At 38.7% G+C, this 26,941-nt stretch overlaps 1 protein-coding gene across 1 annotated transcript in view; it reads left to right on the top strand.

Annotated features, from left to right (window-relative positions):
- LOC132117883 (protein sel-1 homolog 3) overlaps positions 1–25,777 on the top strand; it is a 37,140-nt gene extending 11,363 nt beyond the window's left edge. The window contains exons 4-23 of the mRNA XM_059527221.1: positions 1,969–2,090; positions 2,288–2,403; positions 2,499–2,563; positions 2,979–3,102; positions 3,231–3,360; positions 4,004–4,141; positions 4,225–4,448; positions 7,977–8,156; positions 9,247–9,369; positions 10,236–10,376; positions 10,586–10,648; positions 10,730–10,906; positions 11,750–11,877; positions 12,103–12,186; positions 22,889–22,970; positions 23,069–23,144; positions 23,276–23,370; positions 23,563–23,690; positions 25,081–25,256; positions 25,427–25,777. Of these exons, the coding sequence (XP_059383204.1) occupies positions 1,969–2,090; positions 2,288–2,403; positions 2,499–2,563; positions 2,979–3,102; positions 3,231–3,360; positions 4,004–4,141; positions 4,225–4,448; positions 7,977–8,156; positions 9,247–9,369; positions 10,236–10,376; positions 10,586–10,648; positions 10,730–10,906; positions 11,750–11,877; positions 12,103–12,186; positions 22,889–22,970; positions 23,069–23,144; positions 23,276–23,370; positions 23,563–23,690; positions 25,081–25,256; positions 25,427–25,671 (2,617 nt within the window). The 3' untranslated portion in view covers positions 25,672–25,777. The remainder of the gene's footprint in view (positions 1–1,968; positions 2,091–2,287; positions 2,404–2,498; positions 2,564–2,978; positions 3,103–3,230; positions 3,361–4,003; positions 4,142–4,224; positions 4,449–7,976; positions 8,157–9,246; positions 9,370–10,235; positions 10,377–10,585; positions 10,649–10,729; positions 10,907–11,749; positions 11,878–12,102; positions 12,187–22,888; positions 22,971–23,068; positions 23,145–23,275; positions 23,371–23,562; positions 23,691–25,080; positions 25,257–25,426) is intronic.
- Positions 25,778–26,941: the final 1,164 nt, after the last annotated feature.

Genomic DNA, 26,941 nt, shown 5'->3' with positions numbered 1-26,941 from the left:
TCAGTCAGAAAACCTTATCAACACCCTAGTCTCCAGTCATAAAACCTTAACAACACACTAGTCTTCAGTCACAAAACCTTATCAACGCCCTTGTCTCCAGTCACAAAACCTTATCAACACCCTAGTCTCCAGTCACAAAACCTTATCAACACCCTAGTCTTGAGTCATAAAACCTTATCAACACCCTAGTCTCCAGTCACAAAACCTTATCAACACCCTAGTCTCCAGTCATAAAACCTTAACAACACACTAGTCTTCAGTCACAAAACCTTATCAACGCCCTTGTCTCCAGTCACAAAACCTTATCAACACCCTAGTCTTCAGGCAGAAATCCTTATCAACACCCTAGTCTTCAGACAGAAAAACTTATCAACACCCTAGTCTTCAATCACAAAACCTTATCAACACCCTATTCGTCAGTCACAAAACCTTATCAACACCCTATTCGTCAGTCACAAAACCTTATCAACACCCTAGTCTCCAGTCAGAAAACCTTATCAACACCCTAGTCTCCAGTCAGAAAACCTTATCAACACCCTAGTCTTCAGTCAGAATACCTTATCAACACCCTAGTCTCCAGTCATAAAACCTTAACAACACACTAGTTTTCTGTCAGAAAACCTTTCAACATCCTAGTCTTCAGTCAGAAAACCTTATCAACACCCTATTCTTCAGTCAGAAAACCTTATCAACACCCTCGTCTCCAGACACAAAACCTTAGCAACACCCTAGTATCCAGTCACAAAACCTTAGCAACACCCTAGTCTTCACTCAGAAATCCTTATCAACACCCTAGTCATCAGTCACGAAACCTCATCAACACCCTAGTCTCCAGTCACAAAACCTTATCAACACCCTAGTCTCCAGTCACAAAACCTTATCAACACCCTAGTCTCCAGTCACAAAACCTTATCAACGCCCTTGTCTCCAGTCACAAAACCTTATCAACACCCTAGTCTTCAGTCAGAAAACCGTAGCAACATCCTAGTCTTGGTCAGAATACCTTGAATGCCTAGAGCAACACTCTGAATTCAGAACACCATAATTTTTTTATTTTTTTATTTATCCTTTATTTTACCAGGATAATCCCATTGAGATATAAAATCTCTTCTTCCAGGGAGTCCTGGCCAAGATGGCAGTGCAGAAAGTTTCACATAAACAACATACAAACATAAAACTCAGAATATTTCATTAAATTTTGTCCAGCACTCAAAATAACAACAAAAACAACTGAACCAAACATACACACGTTTCCCTTAAATTGGTCAATAAGAGATTTTTAAAAACTTTTAAAGAGGGGAGTGCTTCTATCATTATTATACTCTGCAGCTCATTCCATAACCTGGGAGCATAGGAAGAGAAGGCAGTTCTACCAAGCTCTGAACGTACTCTAGGAACCTATAAAAGCAATTTAACTCTAGATCTAGTGCTATAAGTACAGGTGTAATACGATAAAAGACGACAAATATAAATTGGTAGTTTTCCTAACAATGCCTTAGCAATAAACATCAGCATGTTTCTCCTTTGAAACAAAGAAGTCCAACCCACCAATTCGTACAAGGTACAATGATGAGTGCGTGAAGAGGCACTCGTCACAAAGCGCAAGATGAACTTGCATGCATATAAATCACATCACCGTAATCTAATACGGAGAGGAAACAACTTTGAATAATTCTCTTTCTTGCTTCTAAAGGAAAACATTTCTTTAAACGAAAGATAATAATGGCTTTGCAAATACCAGCCCCTACATGAGCTCTAACACTCTGGTTTTACAGTGGAAATGTAACATTTATTTTGTATTCTCTCAGGTGTAATATAAGATGACATAACTAGCATTACTGTAGTGAAAATAAATGCTACATATGTGGTGATTTACTAATGATAATCTTGAAATACTAGAGATGATGTGGAATGTGACGAGGGTGTTGGCCTTTTGTGTGTGAAGTTCCCATCATCTGCTCTCTGCAGGGTGACTCTCTCAGTGTGGCTGTACTTGTTGAGCTGGTGCAGCCAGTCCTTGTGTGGTATAGTCAAGCATGTTAATGAATACAGGAACTATGGGAGTCCACTTATTATGCTGTCTAACACAGGTAAGCCAGTCAGGTCACATTCCATTCTGTGATATCACTGCATGTGTAAAGGAATAGTTCAGCCACGTCTGTAAAATTCTAAAATTGATCATTCATGTTGCTCAAAACCAGCAAGATTTACAGTCTGAAATGTAAGTTACTATTTACTGTAATATATATTTCAATATAAAAACGTGTCACTATATCTTGGTCCTCAGGTGATATTGTGGTGCAGGTGCAAATGTTGGATGGAGAGGAGAAGGCGTTTACAGCACACACAGCTTTACCCCTCCATACCTGGATCCGTCTGGACGCTTTCTTTCAGGTGTCAGAGGTATTCATCATTCATATTCATATGTAGTCACAACCTATGAAACATCATTCTGGTGTGAATTTGTTAGAAACTCTTGGATGTTTTTCTCATGTCAGGCGAAACTCACAATTACAAAGATCTTACCTGGGGAAAAGACTTTGGAGACCACTCATTCTTTTGAGTAAGTCATAACACCTACACAGAAAAAGAAAAGAAAAAGTCTCTTTGGAAAACAGCATCTTTCAAATGCATAAATGCAAATTATTGTTGTTATTATTTTATTATTTTTTTATAATGAACTGTTCCTATGTATTTGGCTTGTTTCCAAGTAAAATACTATCTATAAATATCTATAAAATAGTATTATTTTAACCAAGAAATAAATTGAATAAAATATAATTATTTTCAGAATTTTTATTTTATTTTCAGTAGTCTAAGAATATTGTCTTGTTCCAATGACAGATTTTTTTCTCTGTAGTTTTAGGTAAACATATTCAACTAAATGTAATTATTTTTTTTTAATCCTTTTTACTGCCATTTGTATAGTTTAGATTATGTTTTGTAAAACTCTGTAATTATTTTTATTTTATTTTAAGTTTTCGTCAGCCGGTTCAATTCAATGACACATCAGGATATTTCGTGATTGGTGGATGCAGCTACTTGCAGGGGTTTCATGGCTATATTGGACCAATCAGATACTATCGTTTAGGCACAAAAACCGTAAGTCCTCTCTTATCAATAGTTAAATGCATATGACAAAAACAATTTATTATGCCAAGGTTACATCACAATGCAGCATGCATTCAGACATTCTTATGCGATAATATCTTGGATCATTTCTATTCAAGGTGACAAACCCCCTGTCCCCCGTTAGGACACTAAAGGAGCTGGACAGACTCCACAGACACTGTGAGGAATTGAGCCATGTTACTGAATACTATCTGCAAGCACTGAGACAAAACCAAGACCTCTCTAGAGGTTAGTTACAATTAACGTGACTACAATCTAAACTTAAAATCAATGTAACTTCAGGCTGCCTCAAGCTCTCAACAGATCATGTAATTGAATAACTGGACTAATCAGAAGACCAATCCCATTGCACAGCATCTCAAATGTTGTTTTAATCAATCTGAAATGCCTGAGCCAAAATCTGACATCAAAACGATTTGTCGTTAAAACACAAGAAACATGACAGAAAAAAGAGCTTCCCCTGCTGCAGCAACTTCCACTTGCATTATTGATCATTTGCACCAGTTTCCCAGAAAGCAACAACTTTGAAATGGTCTTATTTCCATTTTTCATTTAGTTACATTTGCCACTTTGAATGAAAACAGCTGTTGTTGATAAAAGTGTGATACATTTTTGTCAAAAAAGGAAAAGTTTTACTCATACTTAAATCCCATTTGGGGTCATATTTTTCAAACTTTATTGTGATCATACTGAAGTTGGTTTCAATTGCAACGAACCTGGTACACCCCATTTAAAATGTTCCAAGCACCAATATTTTAGAGTTTTGGGCCTTCAAATTAGAGGAACAGCAAATGTTAATGATTTAACAAGTAAACAAAATATTATTTTTGGGTGAACAGTTCCTTAAAGACTTTGTGTTTTTGGTGATCAGATGTTTGTGAGTCTTACTATGGAGGCCTTAAGAGGAAGTTTGGTCATAGGGAATGCACTCAAACTTGGTCGTGGGACCAGCAAAGAAGATTCAACCTCACCTTGAGGCTTCTAGAAGAACATCAGGAGCTCATAAAAGGTAGCAGTGGTTTAAAAATAAGATTCTATAATGTGAAATATGATGACTCCTGATGGACAGGTTCCTCTTTCTTTGTTCTTCAGGTCTGGGCAACAGCAGCCGACATTTGCTACGTCTAGGCCGAGTGATCTTCCAGGATGCTGTAAAGACAATAGCTAAAGCAGAGGAATCTGATGGTGGTCTAGAACTCATGTCCAGTGTAATTGAGCAGCTTCAGGTGTCCTCCTGCTGGGGTCACCAGCACTCCTCTCTCCTGCTCGCTACCCTGTTCCTGGCCGGCCTGGGCGTCCCAGTGGACCTGGAGCAGGTGGGAACCAGAACACCTGAGCATTCAACAGAGCTATTCAAGTCAACATGAAATCAAAATTTACACTATTTAACTTCTTAAAGGGATAGTTCAACCAAAAATGAAAATTCTGTCATCATTTACTAATCCTCATATTGTTCCATTACCATTAGACATTTGTTCATCTTCAAAACATAAATGAAGATATTTTTAATGCAATCTGGGAGATTTATGTCCCTCCATTGACAGTCTATGCAACTACCATTTTGATGCTTTAAAAAAATTCATAAAGAGATCATAAAACGAATCCCTATGAATCAAGCAGTTTAGTCCAAATTATTTGAAGAGACTCATTCACCTTATATTGTGAACAGATTTAATTTAGACTTTTATTCACATTCAAACATGCTTGCTTAATGAACCATTGAGGTTCACTATTGTGTTACGCAGCACGTTTGAACTTCAATGAGAACCAGTAACTATGTTTCCATCCACCTATTTTAATGTTCTTTTTGGATTATCGCATGAAAACGCTGGATGGAAATGCCAAGGTGTTTATAAATTCTGAAAATGCATATAAAAAACTTAGGCGCAGGATTGAGTAGGATAAGCTGTTTATCCGATAAGAAAAAATGTGCATAAACTACGATGGAAACACATTTACCGAATACATTCCACCATATGCGTCGAAAAAGTCATGTGACTTTGCGCTATGAGACGGGATAAGTTGACTATCCAGCAGACCGATCTTGTTCACAGCATCTATATGTTGTTTTGGTCATTCTGAAATGCCTGAGCAAAGTCTGTCATCAAAATATTTCTGTATAATTACTGTCTTACACGACCGCGTTCCCAAACAGCATCATCCACCTCTAAAAAGCAATGACCGCATTTATTGTGTTAGGTCTGCTTGCTCTGAGGCACAAGTAATTTATTATATATGAAAAGTATTATATTCAGTGGCTTCTCCTACTTTTCTTAATGATATTTAGTGCCAGTTTATAAGGAAGTGATAATTTTGTTCTCTTTGACTCATTGGATGGAAACGGTGCTTCATTCAAATGTTTTATGTGATATTCCAGTTTTGCGCGTAAGTTTCATTTAGCATCCTTGGATGGAAACATAGCTAATGAGGTTTGTTTTCTATGAAAAGCAGACTGGGCCAAAACTCTTTACATGGATTGTGTGAAATTATACTGTGTCAACGTTAATGCAGCAGTTTTCTTTTGAATGTGTTTACATTTATGCATTTAGCAGACGCTTTTATCCAAAGCGACTTACATTGCATTCAGGCTAACATTTTTGTCCTAACGTGTTCCCTGGGATTTGAACCCCCAATCTTGTGCTTGCTAACGCAATGCTCTACCACTTGAGATACAGGAACACTTTCTTTAGTTTATTTTGGCCACGTTAAAGTCTTAGCTCTGTTTTTTTAGTATGTGTAAAGATACACAATTTTACCCTATTAAGACAAAGAATTTGAACGTATTTCTCAACATGCGCACATACTGGCTGTTTTAAAAACATGTAATACTTGTTAAAGCAAATACTATATAATAATATATAATATATATACCCACATATTAATACTTTCATTAGGGTCCCACTTTATAGTAAGTTGCCTTAACTACTATGTACTTAAAAAATGAGTGCAATGTATTTATTGTGTTCATATTGTATTGCAAAACAATTTAGCTGCAACTGAGTTGGGATACGGGTATGGTTAGGCAGCGGTTCTCAATTCCAGTCTTCGCGACCCCTGCTCTGCACATTTTGTTTCTTTTATCGCTTCAGATGTTTGTTCTATTTGAGCGTAAGTGCCCTGCGAAGTAGACATCAGAGGATATTTCGCCCTGGTTCCAGTTCAAAGTGAATTCATATAAGTGCATTGAAGTGTGCGAGACGTGAATTTAAATTGTATTTATTTACATAGGTATATGATGTCACACTTTGTGAGGTAAACTTCAACAGATTTCCCCTACTCAGGGAGTAGGGAGCAATGAACACCATGTAGGGAGCATGTCAATGGAAACACAGTTCATGCACGGAGCTCACTTCTAATGAGCTGATTATCTAAACTACATTTACATTTAGTCATTTAGGAGACGTCTTTATCCAAAGCGACTTACAAATGAGGACAATGGAAGCAATCAAAATCAACAAAAGAGCAATGATATATAAGTGCTATAACAAGTCTATGTAAGCTTAACACAGTACACGTAGCATGGGCTTTTAAATAATATAATAGATAAAAAGAACACAGAATAAATAAAGAATAGAGCAATCTAGTGTTAGAGGTCTGTTTTTGCTTTTGTTAATTGTATAATAAATGAAAAGAAACAAATGGAACACAAAAAGATTAGAAAGCTAGTTATTTTTATTTTTATTTTTTTTAATAAAATTAGAATAGAGAGTGCTAGATTTAGAGGGTCAAATAAAGATCGAAGAAATGTGTTTTTAAGAAATAAAATGATCTAATTTGAATCAGGTGTGTTAACAAAGAGATACATAACAAATGAGAAGAGCAGGGGGTCGCAAGGACTGGAATTTTAGAACCGCTGGTGTTAGAGATTATCAAAAGTGTAACTTTAAATGTAATTATAGAAATTAATTACATGCAGGCATTTTTTTCAAAATGCAAGTGAGATTTATGTACACAACAAGTGCTGAGTATCAAATGATTAATTTAAATGTAAGTACATAGTAGTTAGTGCCAATTAATATAAAGTGGGACCAAGACTTTTCTGCCCTAGAAATAATGCTGAACAGATATAATGTCAGATTTTTTCATACTTGCCTACCAGTTTACCATTAAAAATAATGAACTTTTGTACCATCACATTGCATATGCAAATATAGTCTTAAATACAGTAGTTTTATTGACTGTTGTGCATATTGTTGCATTAATGTGGACAAACAGTGCATGTTGACCATCAAATTTCATTGGTTCCATTTAAAGACTTTTGACCCTGTCCACCTTCCATAGTTTTTGAGCCACAAGCATGATGAGCTTCTGTTTGTTGGCTGATCGATTTTTATACATGTAATTTTAATTCTTTTACAATCTCTTTATGAACGTTATGAAGTGTCACAGTGGTAGACTTGCAATGGAGGGAAATGTCTCAGATTTCATTAAAAATGTCTTCATTTGTGATCTGAAGATGTATGGGTTTAAAAACACACGAAGGTGAGTAAACAATGACAGAATTTTTATTTTTGGAAGGGCTATCTCTTTAATACACTCATGGTCTTATTGTGATTTATTCTTCAGTACACAATAAAAAAAATCTCTTTGGATGACGTCACCAGCAGGTTAATGGCAACCGTTAGATAAATGGCTATTTAGGTATTGTTTTAGGTTGTAGCCTTCTCTTTTGTTTGATGTTGACTTGAGTACTATTTTAATAAAAAGCTACAAAACCTGAGACACTGCAGTAGAAGCAAGAGCAAGAGCTATAAGAGAAACACAGACACAGGAGCACCAGATACACATATCGTTTGACTGGGTCAAAGTTTGATCTTTAGCTGTCGATAACATCTTTTTCTCAGGGTCATGTGTATAGTTTGATAGGCGGTGTCTCTGATGACCGTCTCGCTCTGATGCATTTGGGATACAAGCACATGCAGGGTCTGGATGGTTTCCCTAAAGACCAGAACACCGCATACGGTTACTACTTCAACATCGGCAAACAGACCAGCATCGACCGTGATAAAGTACAAGACTCTTGGGTGAGTTACACATTTATCTACAGAGATTAGTAATCTATGTAAATGACTTTATAGGTATAGTAAATAAGTTATATTTAAACCAGCTCTGGATGTTTGCATTTACCTTGATTATAGAATTATTTCAGAAGAAATACTGTAAACTAGGGCTTTCATTTCAGTTAATTGAATGACTTTATTAATTAATCAGATTAATCACAAATAATCACATATATTTTTTGCTAAGAACAAGCCCCAAATGAAGATAATACAAAGACATTGCATTATTGTGGCAGACATATAAATTACAAAAAAGGAGAAAAAAATATATATTCCAAAAGCATTACTTTATAAATGCCTTTGTACAGATGAGGACTTGAATACCCTTTAATAACCAAATTTGTCACAAGAAAACTATCACTGAAAGGCTGAAATTACATTAAACAACATAACCTTTTAATAAGGTTTAGGTTTTTTTTTTTACTGTTTTATTGCATGGCAATCTTGATGATGCTGTCATATGGTAAAACCTCAAGAAAATGATTAGTAGTTAAGAACATTATAGTAGTCACAACATTTGACAAAGAAATTAAATTAAAAAAATAAATAATTATATATATATATATATTAAAAAATATATGAAACATGAATACAAAGATTACATTTCTACCAGAAAGACTAGGATATTAGAATGTTATTTAGTGAAAAACATGCTTGTCTAAACACATTAAATTAAATTTGAGTTCGGTCAGTAAAATGCAGTTCATTTGAATCGTGCATACACTACAGACTACAGAACAGAAGGGAATTACATTTGCAAATGCTCATTTGCTTAAAAATGGTGGCTTAGTATCAGGTGGATCTCTTGTTTATCAGCGAGCACAGTCAAATATTTAGAAAAATGACACTGCTGGAGTGCGTTAGGTTGGTTTTTAATGAAATATTGGACTGAAACATTTGTAAACACAAAGACACACCCAGCCTGTCTCAGGCTGACTCAAATGAACATCCTGGATCGTCAGGTTAACCGCTGGTTTGTACAGTGTTTCGTCAATGTAGATTAGCATTATTTTGATGTGAATTAATCTTGTGTAAATGTGTCTCCTCTCTGCAGCAAACTCCCACAGAACACGTTCATTTAAACAATGACGATGAGCTGCACACTCAAACGGGCGAGATGGGTGACATTGTGCAGTATATGAAACACCAGGCTGACAGAGGAGATGTAGAATCTCAGGTCTTCAATATTTTATCCTCCCTTTCTCGTGATCTCTCTTTGTCTTTGTGATATCTCTCAAGTTAAACTTGAACATTTTACTTTAGTTCCTCTGATTTAGAACATGCAGTCAGAATGTGTTGAAGTGGATTGAATACACTGTATTTATCAAAAAATAGATATATATATAATTTAATTATTTTGAAGAATTCAAATCCTTGAAAAGAAATGTTCTTAAACTTCATTTGTAAATATCTTAAATTTAAGATAAAATTTGTCAAAAACTTTTTCTAAAACGTGTTTTGTTTGATGAGCATAATGACAGCACCAGGCATTATTAGGCTGCTGCCCCTTTAAGACAAAAAAGATCACTGGATTATTACAATTAATGGCAAAATTAATGTTTGGAACACACTACAGCAAACAATAGAAATATCTGACTTACAACCATTTTAAGCTGGTGAAAATACTAGGGTCCTATGTATGTATGTAAAATATTTGAGACTTTCTTAAGAATGTTTCAAGAATTGCACTTGGGAAAATTCTTAAGCATGTCATAGACATGTTTTTCTTTCTTTTGAATGTAAACCAGAGCTGGGGCTCAGGGTCTGGGTCTTTTTCCATTTCTTAGAAAATTTATTTTCAATTATTATTTTCAGTTTTGAATAAATAAATGAATGAACAGAAAAAAAAATGTTTCATCATTCTAAACGAAAGTAGAAAATGAGGGAAAACCAGGATGAAAAGATACTCTTTATACTAATAATTTCTCATTAAAAGCCAAATCATGGGCAAAACCTCAGATGACAAACCAGCAGATGGACTTTTGTCACTTCATCTGTGAATCTCAGCTGTTTTAAAGTTGTTGTGGCTGGTATTTCTTGTAGAAAACTCTGGCCAGGATGCTTCTATGGGGCAGTAATGGGGTGGAGAAAGACATTCGAGCAGCAGTCATGTGGTACGCCAGAAGCGCCCTGCAGATGATCGATCCCTCTGCCATGTACGACTACGCCATTCTCCTCCTAAAGGTGATCCACGGGTTACATGGAAATCTCTTGAGCCATATCTTATTCAGCATTTGCATTGTAAAAAGCACACACACTTTGGTTTTGTAGAAGTAGAAACTCCAGACACAAGATTAGGAAAATAAATGTAAAATGTTGTATCTGTAGATACTTTCAAGACTACCTGTCACGTAGACCTGATAAAAACAACTGCTTGCTTTGTGCTTGAACAGGGCACAGGAGTGAAGAAGAACCGAACGCTTGGCCTTGAGCTTCTGGAGAAAGCTGCCGACATGGTGAGTACAAGTCTGAGCATGTTTGTGGTGGTGTGTAAAAGTGTTGTGATCTCTATAATGGGCCATGTGTGTTTTTCTCAGGGTTCTGTAGAAGCTCTGAATGGCATCGGATGGTATTACAGTACCATCGTGAAGGACAAAACAAAGGCCTTTCGATACTTTGAGTTGGCGGCTCAGAATGGCAGTCGTGATGGGCTCTTTAATGTGGGCATCTACCATTTAAATGGTGACAATCCTGACGAACCAGGCAGGAATGAGGTCAGAGGTTGCACACTTAAAGGAATAGTTCACCCAAAAAAATATAACATTTGCTGTTAATTCAATCACCTTTATGCCATCTAAGATGTAGGTGACCATAAAAGAAGATTTTTAGCTGAAACTATGGTACTTGGTGATTCATGTAAAGCAAGACAGTGGCTGCCCATCATGGATAATTAAAACAATCATATCAAGGAGCACAAAAGTAATACCAATGGCTCCTGATGATATATTGAGGTCTTATGAAGCCAAAATGATTTGTCTGTGCAAGAAATTGAACATCATTTTCAACATTATTTCCTGTAATCCAGAGGAAATACGATTGTTTGCAGCAAACTGATTCTTTGATCCGAGTTGAACTGTTTCCTCAGTTCAGTGACTGTTGGAGGAAATGGAGCACTGAATGATTCATTCATCATAGGATCAGATACTCCACTATTTTCTTGGCTCATTTCGAGTCTGAGTGACTGTCAGGCACCTAAAAGGAAGTTTTGATTGAGCAACTGATCAGTAAGTTTGATTGAATGATTGTTTGAGTTTTGATCTGTGCTGCTCGAGCCGCAAACTATTTCAGATACTTCAGTCCAGCTGGACATCACTCTGGACCATTTGTCTGAGGCTTCATAAGACCTTAATATATCATATATTTTGTGCTTTTTAAATGATCAAATATGGGCAGCCACTGACTTGTATTGTCTGAAACACCAAGGACCACGGTCTCAGCTAAAAAATCTTTTAGAAAAGTTCTTCTAACTTTCCCTTTAAACTTCAATGGACCGTTAAAAATGGAGAGTTTTATATTTTATGAGTTTATATTGTGTTGATCTCAATGATTTTTTTCAGACTGCTGCGTTCCAGTACTTCTTGGATGCAGCTCGGTTGGGTCACGTGGAGGGCGCTTTGCAGTCGGCATTGTTTCTCTCCACTGGATCTGTACAAGGAGTGTCGAGAGATCCAGACAAAGCTGTGCTGTATGTCAGTCTCATATATCCTGCTCACCTGAGCACAACACTCAACAATCCTTCAATGACTTCAGTTAGCACAGCTGCCACCACACACAAACTGAAAAACATTGACAAGTTTGACAGATTTGACAAAATGTCTAAATGCAAATGTCAGGGTCATCTGATCAGTATTCAATATGTTGTGTTTTTTAATATGTTTCTCTTTTTTCTTGGGTTTCTCCGTTTCTTCAGGCTGTTAAAGCAAGTCATTGAGATGAATGGACATCTGGGTTTCATGGTTAAAGATGCTCTTCAGACTTATCAAAGAGGATCATGGTGAGATATCCATCTTTCCATCCATCCATACATCTCTTCATCTATTCATCCATCCTTCCATACTGTACATCCATCCATTCATCCTTTCATACTGTACATCACCCATCCATCCAGCATCCATCACCTATTCTGCATCCATCGTTCCATCCATCCATCCATCCATCCATCTATCCATTCATCCATCCCTGTATACAGTACATTATTCACCTATCTATCCATCCATCCATCCATCCCTGCATACAGAACATTATTCACCTATCCATCCATCCATCCCTGCATACAGTACATTATTCACCTATCTATCCATCCATCCATCCCTGCATACAGAACATTATTCACCTATCCATCCATCCATCCATCCCTGCATACAGAACATTATTCACCTATCCATCCATCCATCCCTGCATACAGAACATTATTCACCTATCCATCCATCCATCCATCCCTGCATACAGAACATTATTCACCGATCCATCCATCCCTGCATACAGTACATTATTCACCTATCCATCCATCCATCCATCCCTGCATACAGAACATTATTCACCTATCCATCCATCCCTGCATACAGTACATTATTCACCTATCCATCCATCCATCCCTGCATACAGTACATTATTCACCTATCTATCCATCCATCCCTGCATACAGTACATTATTCACCTATCCATCCATCCATCCCTGCATACAGAACATTATTCACCTATCTATCCATCCATCCCTGCATACAGTACATTATTCACCTATCTATCCATCCATCCATCCATCCCTGCATACAGTACATTATTCACCTATCCATCCATCCATCCATCCCTGAATACAGTACATTATTCACCTATCTATCCATCCATCCATCCCTGCATACAGTACATTATTCACCTATCTATCCATCCATCCATCCATCCCTGCATACAGTACATTATTCACCTATCCATTCATCCATCCATCCCTGAATACAGTACATTATTCACCTATCTATCCATCCATCCATCCCTGCATACAGTACATTATTCACCTATCCATCCATCCATCCCTGCATACAGTACATTATTCACCGATCCATCCATCCCTGCATACAGTACATTATTCACCTATCCATCCATCCATCCCTGCATACAGAACATTATTCACCGATCCATCCATCCATCCCTGCATACAGTACATTATTCACCTATCCATCCATCCCTGCATACAGTACATTATTCACCTATCTATCCATCCATCCCTGCATACAGTACATTATTCACCTATCCATCCATCCCTGCATACAGTACATTATTCACCTATCTATCCATCCATCCCTGCATACAGTACATTATTCACCGATCCATCCATCCATCCCTGCATACAGTACATTATTCACCTATCCATCCATCCCTGCATACAGTACATTATTCACCGATCCATCCATCCATCCCTGCATACAGTACATTATTCACCTATCCATCCATCCCTGCATACAGTACATTATTCACCTATCTATCCATCCATCCCTGCATACAGTACATTATTCACCTATCCATCCATCCATCCCTGCATACAGTACATTATTCACCTATCTATCCATCCATCCCTGCATACAGTACATTATTCACCGATCCATCCATCCCTGCATACAGTACATTATTCACCTATCCATCCATCCATCCCTGCATACAGTACATTATTCACCGATCCATTCATCCATCCCTGCATACAGTACATTATTCACCTATCCATCCATCCATCCCTGCATACAGTACATTATTCACCTATCTATCCATCCATCCCTGCATACAGTACATTATTCACCGATCCATCCATCCCTGCATACAGTACATTATTCACCTATCCATCCATCCATCCCTGCATACAGAACATTATTCACCGATCCATCCATCCATCCCTGCATACAGAACATTATTCACCGATCCATCCATCCCTGCATACAGTACATTATTCACCTATCCATCCATCCATCCCTGCATACAGTACATTATTCACCTATCCATTCATCCATCCCTGCATACAGTACATTATTCACCTATCCATCCATCCCTGCATACAGTACATTATTCACCTATCTATCCATTCATCCATCCCTGCATACAGAACATTATTCACCTATCCATCCATCCATCCATCCCTGCATACAGTACATTATTCACCTATCTATCCATCCATCCATCCCTGCATACAGAACATTATTCACCTATCTATCCATCCATCCATCCCTGCATACAGAACATTATTCACCGATCCATCCATCCATCCCTGCATACAGAACATTATTCACCCATCTATCCATCCATCCATCCATCCCTGCATACAGAACATTATTCACCGATCCATCCATCCATCCCTGCATACAGAACATTATTCACCGATCCATCCATCCATCCCTGCATACAGAACATTATTCACCGATCCATCCATCCATCCCTGCATACAGAACATTATTCACCGATCCATCCATCCATCCCTGCATACAGAACATTATTCACCGATCCATCCATCCATCCCTGCATACAGAACATTATTCACCGATCCATCCATCCATCCCTGCATACAGAACATTATTCACCGATCCATCCATCCCTGCATACAGTACATTATTCACCTATCCATCCATCCATCCCTGCATACAGTACATTATTCACCTATCCATTCATCCATCCCTGCATACAGTACATTATTCACCTATCCATTCATCCATCCCTGCATACAGTACATTATTCACCTATCTATCCATTCATCCATCCCTGCATACAGAACATTATTCACCTATCCATCCATCCATCCATCCCTGCATACAGTACATTATTCACCTATCTATCCATCCATCCATCCCTGCATACAGAACATTATTCACCTATCTATCCATTCATCCATCCCTGCATACAGAACATTATTCACCTATCTATCCATCTATCCATCCATCCCTGCATACAGAACATTATTCACCTATCCATCCATCCATCCCTGCATACAGAACATTATTCACCCATCTATCCATCCATCCATCCATCCCTGCATACAGAACATTATTCACCGATCCATCCATCCATCCCTGCATACAGAACATTATTCACCTATCCATCCATCCATCCATCCATCCATCCCTGCATACAGTACATTATTCACCTATCTATCCATCCATCCATCCCTGCATACAGTACATTATTCACCTATCCATCCCTCCATCCATCCCTGCATACAGTACATTATTCACCTATCCATCCATCCATCCATCCATCCCTGCATACAGAACATTATTCACCTATCCATCCATCCATCCATCCCTGCATACAGTACATTATTCACCTATCTATCCATCCATCCCTGCATACAGAACATTATTCACTGATCCATCCATCCATCCCTGCATACAGAACATTATTCACCAATCCATTCATCCATCCCTGCATACAGTACATTATTCACCTATCTATCCATCCATCCATCCCTGCATACAGAACATTATTCACCTATCCATCCATCCATCCATCCCTGCATACAGTACATTATTCACCTATCTATCCATCCATCCCTGCATACAGAACATTATTCACTGATCCATCCATCCATCCCTGCATACAGAACATTATTCACCTATCCATCCATCCATCCCTGCATACAGTACATTATTCACCTATCCATCCATCCCTGCATACAGTACATTATTCACCTATCTATCCATCCATCCCTGCATACAGAACATTATTCACCGATCCATCCATCCCTGCATACAGTACATTATTCACCTATCCATCCATCCATCCCTGCATACAGAACATTATTCACCGATCCATCCATCCATCCCTGCATACAGTACATTATTCACCTATCATCCATCCCTGCATACAGTACATTATTCACCTATCTATCCATTCATCCATCCCTGCATACAGAACATTATTCACCTATCCATCCATCCATCCATCCCTGCATACAGTACATTATTCACCTATCTATCCATCCATCCATCCCTGCATACAGAACATTATTCACCTATCTATCCATCCATCCATCCCTGCATACAGAACATTATTCACCTATCTATCCATCCATCCATCCCTGCATACAGAACATTATTCACCTATCCATCCATTCATCCCTGCATACAGAACATTATTCACCCATCTATCCATCCATCCATCCATCCCTGCATACAGAACATTATTCACCGATCCATCCATCCATCCCTGTATACAGAACATTATTCACCTATCCATCCATCCATCCATCCATCCCTGCATACAGTACATTATTCACCTATCTATCCATCCATCCATCCCTGCATACAGTACATTATTCACCTATCCATCCATCCATCCATCCATCCCTGCATATAGTACATTATTCACCTATCCATCCATCCATCCATCCCTGCATACAGTACATTATTCACCTATCTATCCATCCATCCGTCCCTGCATACAGTACATTATTCACCTATCCATCCATCCATCCATCCCTGCATACAGAACATTATTCACCTATCCATCCATCCCTGCATACAGTACATTATTCACCTATCTATCCATCCATCCCTGCATACAGAACATTATTCACTGATCCATCCATCCATCCCTGCATACAGAACATTATTCACCTATCTATCATCCATCCATCCCTGCATACAGTACATTATTCACCTATCCATCCATCCATCCATCCCTGCATACAGTACATTATTCACCTATCTATCCATCCATCCATCCCTGCATACAGAACATTATTCACCTATCTATCCATCCATCCATCCCTGCATACAGAACATTATTCACCTATCCATCTATCCATCCATCCCTGCATACAGAACATTATTCACCTATCCATCCATCCATCCATCCCTGCATACAGAACATTATTCACCTATCCATCCATCCATCCCTGCATACAGAACATTATTCACCGATCCATCCATCCATCCCTGCATACAGAACATTATTCACCGATCCATCCATCCATCCCTGCATACAGAACATTATTCACCGATCCATCCATCCATCCCTGCATACAGAACATTATTCACCGATCCATCCATCCATCCCTGCATACAGAACATTATTCACCGATCCATCCATCCATCCCTGCATACAGAACATTATTCACCGATCCATCCATCCATCCCTGCATACAGAACATTATTCACCGATCCATCCATCCATCCCTGCATACAGAACATTATTCACCGATCCATCCATCCATCCCTGCATACAGAACATTATTCACCGATCCATCCATCCCTGCATACAGTACATTATTCACCTATCCATCCATCCATCCCTGCATACAGTACATTATTCACCTATCCATTCATCCATCCCTGCATACAGTACATTATTCACCTATCCATCCATCCCTGCATACAGTACATTATTCACCTATCTATCCATTCATCCATCCCTGCATACAGAACATTATTCACCTATCCATCCATCCATCCATCCCTGCATACAGTACATTATTCACCTATCTATCCATCCATCCATCCCTGCATACAGAACATTATTCACCTATCTATCCATTCATCCATCCCTGCATACAGAACATTATTCACCTATCTATCCATCTATCCATCCATCCCTGCATACAGAACATTATTCACCTATCCATCCATCCATCCCTGCATACAGAACATTATTCACCCATCTATCCATCCATCCATCCATCCCTGCATACAGAACATTATTCACCGATCCATCCATCCCTGCATACAGAACATTATTCACCTATCCATCCATCCATCCATCCATCCATCCATCCCTGCATACAGTACATTATTCACCTATCTATCCATCCATCCATCCCTGCATACAGTACATTATTCACCTATCCATCCCTCCATCCATCCCTGCATACAGTACATTATTCACCTATCCATCCATCCATCCATCCATCCCTGCATACAGAACATTATTCACCTATCCATCCATCCATCCATCCCTGCATACAGTACATTATTCACCTATCTATCCATCCATCCCTGCATACAGAACATTATTCACTGATCCATCCATCCATCCCTGCATACAGAACATTATTCACCAATCCATTCATCCATCCCTGCATACAGTACATTATTCACCTATCTATCCATCCATCCATCCCTGCATACAGAACATTATTCACCTATCCATCCATCCATCCATCCCTGCATACAGTACATTATTCACCTATCTATCCATCCATCCCTGCATACAGAACATTATTCACTGATCCATCCATCCCTGCATACAGAACATTATTCACCTATCCATCCATCCATCCCTGCATACAGTACATTATTCACCTATCCATCCATCCCTGCATACAGTACATTATTCACCTATCTATCCATCCATCCCTGCATACAGAACATTATTCAACGATCCATCCATCCCTGCATACAGTACATTATTCACCGATCCATCCATCCCTGCATACAGTACATTATTCACCTATCCATCCATCCATCCCTGCATACAGAACATTATTCACCGATCCATCCATCCATCCCTGCATACAGTACATTATTCACCTATCATCCATCCCTGCATACAGTACATTATTCACCTATCTATCCATTCATCCATCCCTGCATACAGAACATTATTCACCTATCCATCCATCCATCCATCCCTGCATACAGTACATTATTCACCTATCTATCCATCCATCCATCCCTGCATACAGAACATTATTCACCTATCTATCCATCCATCCATCCCTGCATACAGAACATTATTCACCTATCTATCCATCCATCCATCCCTGCATACAGAACATTATTCACCTATCCATCCATTCATCCCTGCATACAGAACATTATTCACCCATCTATCCATCCATCCATCCATCCCTGCATACAGAACATTATTCACCGATCCATCCATCCATCCCTGTATACAGAACATTATTCACCTATCCATCCATCCATCCATCCATCCCTGCATACAGTACATTATTCACCTATCTATCCATCCATCCATCCCTGCATACAGTACATTATTCACCTATCCATCCATCCATCCATCCCTGCATACAGTACATTATTCACCTATCCATCCATCCATCCATCCCTGCATACAGTACATTATTCACCTATCTATCCATCCATCCGTCCCTGCATACAGTACATTATTCACCTATCCATCCATCCATCCATCCCTGCATACAGAACATTATTCACCTATCCATCCATCCCTGCATACAGTACATTATTCACCTATCTATCCATCCATCCCTGCATACAGAACATTATTCACTGATCCATCCATCCATCCCTGCATACAGAACATTATTCACCTATCTATCATCCATCCATCCCTGCATACAGTACATTATTCACCTATCCATCCATCCATCCATCCCTGCATACAGTACATTATTCACCTATCTATCCATCCATCCATCCCTGCATACAGAACATTATTCACCTATCTATCCATCCATCCATCCCTGCATACAGAACATTATTCACCTATCCATCTATCCATCCATCCCTGCATACAGAACATTATTCACCTATCCATCCATCCATCCATCCATCCCTGCATACAGAACATTATTCACCTATCCATCCATCCATCCCTGCATACAGAACATTATTCACCCATCTATCCATCCATCCATCCATCCCTGCATACAGAACATTATTCACCTATCTATCCATCCATCCATCCCTGCATACAGAACATTATTCACCTATCCATCCATCCATCCATCCATCCCTGCATACAGTACATTATTCACCTATCCATCCATCCATCCATCCCTGCATACAGTACATTATTCACCTATCTATCCATCCATCCATCCCTGCATACAGTACATTATTCACCTATCCATCCATCCATCCATCCCTGCATACAGAACATTATTCACCTATCCATCCATCCATCCATCCATCCATCCCTGCATACAGTACATTTTTCACCTATCTATCCATCCATCCCTGCATACAGAACATTATTCACTGATCCATCCATCCATCCATCCCTGCATACAGAACATTATTCACCTATCTATCCATCCATCCATCCCTGCATACAGTACATTATTCACCTATCCATCCATCCATCCATCCCTGCATACAGTACATTATTCACCTATCCATCCATCCATCCCTGCATACAGTACATTATTCACCGATCCATCCATCCATCCCTGCATACAGTACATTATTCACCTATCTATCCATCCATCCCTGCATACAGAACATTATTCACCTATCTATCCATCCATCCATCCCTGCATACAGTACATTATTCACCTATCCATCCATCCATCCATCCCTGCATACAGTACATTATTCACCTATCCATCCATCCATCCCTGCATACAGAACATTATTCACCGATCCATCCATCCATCCCTGCATACAGTACATTATTCACCTATCTATCCATCCATCCATCCATCCCTGCATACAGAACATTATTCACCGATCCATCCATCCATCCATCCATCCCTGCATACAGAACATTATTCACCTATCCATCCATCCCTGCATACAGAACATTATTCACCTATCCATCCATCCATCCCTGCATACAGAACATTATTCACCGATCCATCCATCCATCCATCCCTGCATACAGTACATTATTCACCTATTTATCCATCCATCCATCCATCCCTGAATACAGTACATTATTCACCTATCTATCCATCCATCCATCCCTGCATACAGAACATTATTCACCTATCCATCCATCCATCCATCCCTGAATACAGTACATTATTCACCTATCTATCCATCCATCCATCCATCCCTGCATACAGTACATTATTCACCTATCCATCCATCCATCCCTGCATACAGAACATTATTCAGCGATCCATCCATCCATCCCTGCATACAGAACATTATTCATCTATCCATCCATCTATCCCTGCATACAGAACATTATTCAGCGATCCATCCATCCATCCCTGCATACAGAACATTATTCATCTATCCATCCATCTATCCCTGCATACAGAACCTTATTCACCGATCCATCCATCCATCCCTGCATACAGTACATTATTCACCTATCTATCCATCCATCCCTGCATACAGTACATTATTCACCTATCTATCCATCCATCCCTGCATACAGAACATTATTCACCTATCCATCCATCCCTGCATACAGTACATTATTCACCTATCTATCCATCCATCCATCCCTGCATACAGTACATTATTCACCTATCTATCCATCCATCCATCCCTGCATACAGTACATTATTCACCTATCTATCCATCCATCCCTGCATACAGAACATTATTCACCTATCTATCCATCCATCCATCCCTGCATACAGTACATTATTCACCTATCCATCCATCCATCCATCCCTGCATACAGTACATTATTCACCTATCCATCCATCCATCCCTGCATACAGAACATTATTCACCGATCCATCCATCCATCCCTGCATACAGTACATTATTCACCTATCTATCCATCCATCCATCCATCCCTGCATACAGAACATTATTCACCGATCCATCCATCCATCCATCCATCCCTGCATACAGAACATTATTCACCTATCCATCCATCCCTGCATACAGAACATTATTCACCTATCCATCCATCCATCCCTGCATACAGAACATTATTCACCGATCCATCCATCCATCCATCCCTGCATACAGTACATTATTCACCTATCTATCCATCCATCCATCCCTGCATACAGAACATTATTCACCTATCCATCCATCCATCCATCCCTGAATACAGTACATTATTCACCTATCTATCCATCCATCCATCCATCCCTGCATACAGTACATTATTCACCTATCCATCCATCCATCCCTGCATACAGAACATTATTCAGCGATCCATCCATCCATCCCTGCATACAGAACATTATTCATCTATCCATCCATCTATCCCTGCATACAGAACATTATTCAGCGATCCATCCATCCATCCCTGCATACAGAACATTATTCATCTATCCATCCATCTATCCCTGCATACAGAACCTTATTCACCGATCCATCCATCCATCCCTGCATACAGTACATTATTCACCTATCTATCCATCCATCCCTGCATACAGAACATTATTCACCTATCCATCCATCCCTGCATACAGTACATTATTCACCTATCTATCCATCCATCCATCCCTGCATACAGTACATTATTCACCTATCTATCCATCCATCCATCCATCCCTGCATACAGTACATTATTCACCTATCCATCCATTCATCCCTGCATACAGTACATTATTCACCTATCCATCCATCAATCCCTGCATACAGTACATTATTCACCTATCCATCCATTCATCCCTGCATACAGAACATTATTCACCTATCCATCCATCCATCCATCCCTGCATACAGTACATCCATCTATCCAACACCCATCCATCCATCCATCCACGCATCCCTTCATAAATTGATTCTCCATCCACCCATCCTTTCATAAATTATTAATCTATCCATCTAACATCCTTCTATCCACCTATCCTTACAATTTTCATCCATCCATCTCGTAGGGTAAAACCCTCGAGTTATACTGTCTTGTTTTCTAGGGGTCATGTGATTTCAGTAAACATCTGAATAAAGTCAAATGGGCACTTTTTGTTTTTTTTTGTCTATAAATATTTTAATGGAAAACAGTGACCAGCACATTATGTGTTACACAGAAGGAAAAACAAATCCTACTGTTTTGAAATGACATATTTTTCTGAATGTTTGTGTGACTGTCTATTCAAGGGATGAAGCATTGGTGAAATATGCCATGCTGGCAGAAACTGGTCTCGGTGTGGCACAGCACAACGCCGCCCATCTGTGTGAGGTGAACAGTCTCAAAATCTGCCAGTCCAACCATCTCAAGCCTTTCATTTCCTTTCTGTTGTTTTTTTTCTGATCCTATTATTTCATGTGTATTTCCAGCTGTTAGATCACAGTTCTGCCTGTCAGTGGAGGTACCACAACTACTCCACCTACAACCACATCCCTGAGGAAGCTGGTGAGCGCTGCAGACCAGCAGAAATGACACTATGACATACTACTACTTCTCTTTCTCATAATAAGTTTTATGGTCCACCTTCCTCTCTCTCGTTCTGCTTTTATCTGCTTCTGTTTCTCTGCGTTCTGCAGGTTTGTTGTGGATGGGAGATTATTACAGTGAACTAGCTGATATGGTGAAGGCCATAGACATGTACAGTACAGCAGCAGTGCATGGCAGTGCTCAGGTACACACACACACACACACACACACACACACACACACACACACAGACTTACACAGTCTGTCCAAAGTAGCTTGTATATTTTGGAACCTTACAAAGAAATCTAAATGCATCAAACATCAAATCAAATGTCTTCTTTAGAATATATATTTTTATATTAAATAACGTGCTAATGATTGTTTGTGTGATCGTCAGGGCCTCTTTAATCTGGCCATGTTAATTGAAGAGGGTTATGAAGTTCCTGACATCATTCTGGATCAGATGGGACTCTCAGATGCACACACGGTGAGCCGGAGCACTGTGGTGGCAAAGCTATTATCCAGGTTTGTGTGCTCTATGCTGTCTGGCATTTGCTTGTTAGTTTCTCATGTGTTTCTTGGAAGAAAACCCTTCAGTTCTGTGACTGCTTTGAATTATGCAAAACATGGTGCAAAACAAGTGCATGACCTTTGTGATGCTGTTTCTTTTAACTCTCTACTCAAAGAATTCTGAAAGAAAATCAAATAAAAAATATGTCGGGTTTCCAATAAAATATGAAGCAGCACAACTGTTTTCAACAATGTTTGTTTCTTGAGCAGCAAATCAGCATATCAGAATGATTTCTAAAGATCATGTGACACTGAAGACTGGAGGAATGATGCTGAAAATACAGCTGCACATCACAGGAATAAATTATATTTTAACATATTCTAAAAACAAAGAGTTATTTTAAATAAATAACATTTCACAATATTACTGTATTTTTATTGTATTTTATTAAATAATTGCAGTCATGGTGAGTATACGGCATTTTATACAGAATATATATATATATATATATATATATATATATATATATATATATATATATATATATATATATATATATATATATATATATATATATATAAATCTTTTAAAATCATAATATTTTGACTGTTTATTTTATTTTAGAACTTGAGTAGATTTAGTATAGTTTTGGTTATGATGTGGATGTTAGGCTACCAAATTTCTGATTAATTAAAATGTTTAATGTTTTTAACAGTAAGATTTTTTTTTATTTTTACGTTTTTTTAAAGAAGTCTCTTCTGCTCACCAAGCCTGCATTTATTTTATCCAAAATACAGTCAAATTCTGAAATATATTTATTATTAGAATAACTGTTTTCTATTTGATTTGATTTAAAAATATAATGTATTCCTTTGATGCAAAGCTGTATTTTCAGCATCATTACTCCATTCTTCAGCGTCACACAATCCTTCAAAAATCATTCTTATCAAGCTGATTTGCTGCTCAAAAAACATTTGTTATTATTATTGTTAAAAAAACAGCTGAGTAGAATTTTTCAAGTTTCTTTGATGAATAGAAAGTTCAGAAGAACAACATTTATCTGAAACAGAAATGTTTCAGATAATGTCTTTTGATCAATTTAAAGCATCCTTGCTAAATAAAAGTATTCATTTTGATAATTTCTTTCCCATTTTTACTGCTGCAAAGAAAAGTTGTTTCAGTGGCACAGAAAGTTGCATGATTTAATGTAAAAAATATTTTTTTCTTGGAATAACATGCACCAATAAATCATTCACAAAGGCCAGCGATGTGCACTAAAAAGTAAACGGGGTCCATTGCGAATTCATGTTGATTTTAAGAACAATGCAAGTCAATGGAAATCAAGTAGAGGTGAACACACCTGCATGAACCTGCTCTGTCCTCATGATCCTCTTCCTCCTGTAGGTGCACCGCGTTTGAGGAGAGGGACGTGACTCCATGTTCAGTAGTCCTGTGGAGGATGGAGGTGCTGCGAGCATGGAGAGACTTCACACACAGCTCTGTTCAGCTGACGCTGGCCTGCGGGATCTTCGCCACACTCACAGTTTTTGTGTTAGCTGTGCTGTTACGAACTCTTCTGGGTAAAAAAAAATCAATCACTAAACTTTTTTCCTGACCATTTCCACCCTCTCTCACCAAAAATGATGTACATGTATTATATACTATTACCTTGTTATACAATGAAAACATTTAGGAAAATATTGAAACCCATAATTTTATTTTCTTAAACTTTTTCTTGTTTTACCATCAGCATGCTACCACGCGCTATACCTGTCAACCAGCCAATCATCAGAGAGACATAATGAACCTGAACATGCCGGGCAGGACATCAGCGACAGTCCACTGGGGACCAGAACAGAAAATCAACGGCAGAGTTACCAGCCTACTGTTGCACACAATCACCTTTCAGTGCAGGAAACGTCCGATTTAATCGTGACAGTGACTGGAGTGTGTGCATGTGTCATCTTTATCATGTTCATTTCCCATCTGCTTTGAAAAGAACTTAAGACTATCCTTCAATAGGTTATACATCAACCAATCGCTATCGATCAACACTCTTCAACTCAGGTCACTGCAGGAGAACTGAACCAGTTTATATGCACCTTAAAGGAGCTATGTGGAGGTTTTTACTTAAAAAAATCTTTAAGATAGAGTTTTAATTTGTACATGTATGAGCCAATCATGATGTAAAAAAAGAATGACACCTCGAGTGTCCACCACGGTTGCCTCTATCAGCCTGTAGGCTCAATTGTGTGTGGAGGAGTCGGGCCCGAATTGGCGCAAAAATTCACAAAATGTGACGTCATGCGCGTTCTCGTCTACTTGGGATTACAACCATACTGCACGCCAGCCATTATAGTAAGCAGCGGCAATAGTATTTTCAAATGGACTCTGCGGATGGAAAGAAGCGACCAGACTCCAGCACAATTCAGACACCCACGGACACTCCTCGTAAGTTAAAAATAAAAAAAGAGCGTGCGCACTGAGAACGAGCATGAGACTGGCTGCAGTTCCTCTAACGGCCACTGGTGTCAGTAACGGTTAGAAATTTCAGAACGTACGCAATGCTCCTTTAAGTTGCTTTGGATAAAAGCATGAACAAAATGGCCAGTCAGTTTCCCAGTAAACTGTGTTGTTTGCACTTCCTTTAGGTGAAATAAAGTTTGAATACTAGAGCGTTTGTAGTGCAAATAAATGTCACATGATATGTGACAGTTCTCTCTTTTTCTTTCATCTGAATAGATACAGTCTGTTTCATACTGAATGTGACAGCAGAGCTGTACAGCAGGAAACATATTGAAATTATGTGATATACATATTTACTAGCATAATCTTTTACAGTAGGGCAGGGCTCCTCAAATCTTGCCCTGGAGGTCCAATGCACTGCAGAATTTAGCTCCAACCCTGATCAAACTCACCTGCCTGTGATTTTCTAATGATCCCAAAGTCATTGATTGGCATTGATTAGCATGCTCAAGTGTGTTTGATTAGGGTTAGAGCTAAACTCTGCAGGAAAGTGGATCTCGAGGTCCAGATTTGAGGATCCCTGGTATAGGTTTTTAAGATGCAACAAATAACTAACTCCTGTTTTCAGAGGTGGGTAGTAACGAGTTACATTTACTTCGTTACATTTACTTGAGTAATTTTTGGGGGTAACTAATACTTTTCGGAGTATATTTAAAGATGGGTACTTTATACTCTTACTTGAGTAAATTTTTGGGGAGAAATCTGTACTTTTACTTCGTTACTGTGGGCGACGCTCCTC

This window comes from Carassius carassius, chromosome 37, assembly GCF_963082965.1.
Source record: "Carassius carassius chromosome 37, fCarCar2.1, whole genome shotgun sequence".
NCBI lineage: Eukaryota > Metazoa > Chordata > Actinopteri > Cypriniformes > Cyprinidae > Carassius > Carassius carassius.
The sequence above is the reverse complement of the archived record's forward strand: the minus strand, read 5'-3'. Positions and strand labels throughout refer to the sequence as shown.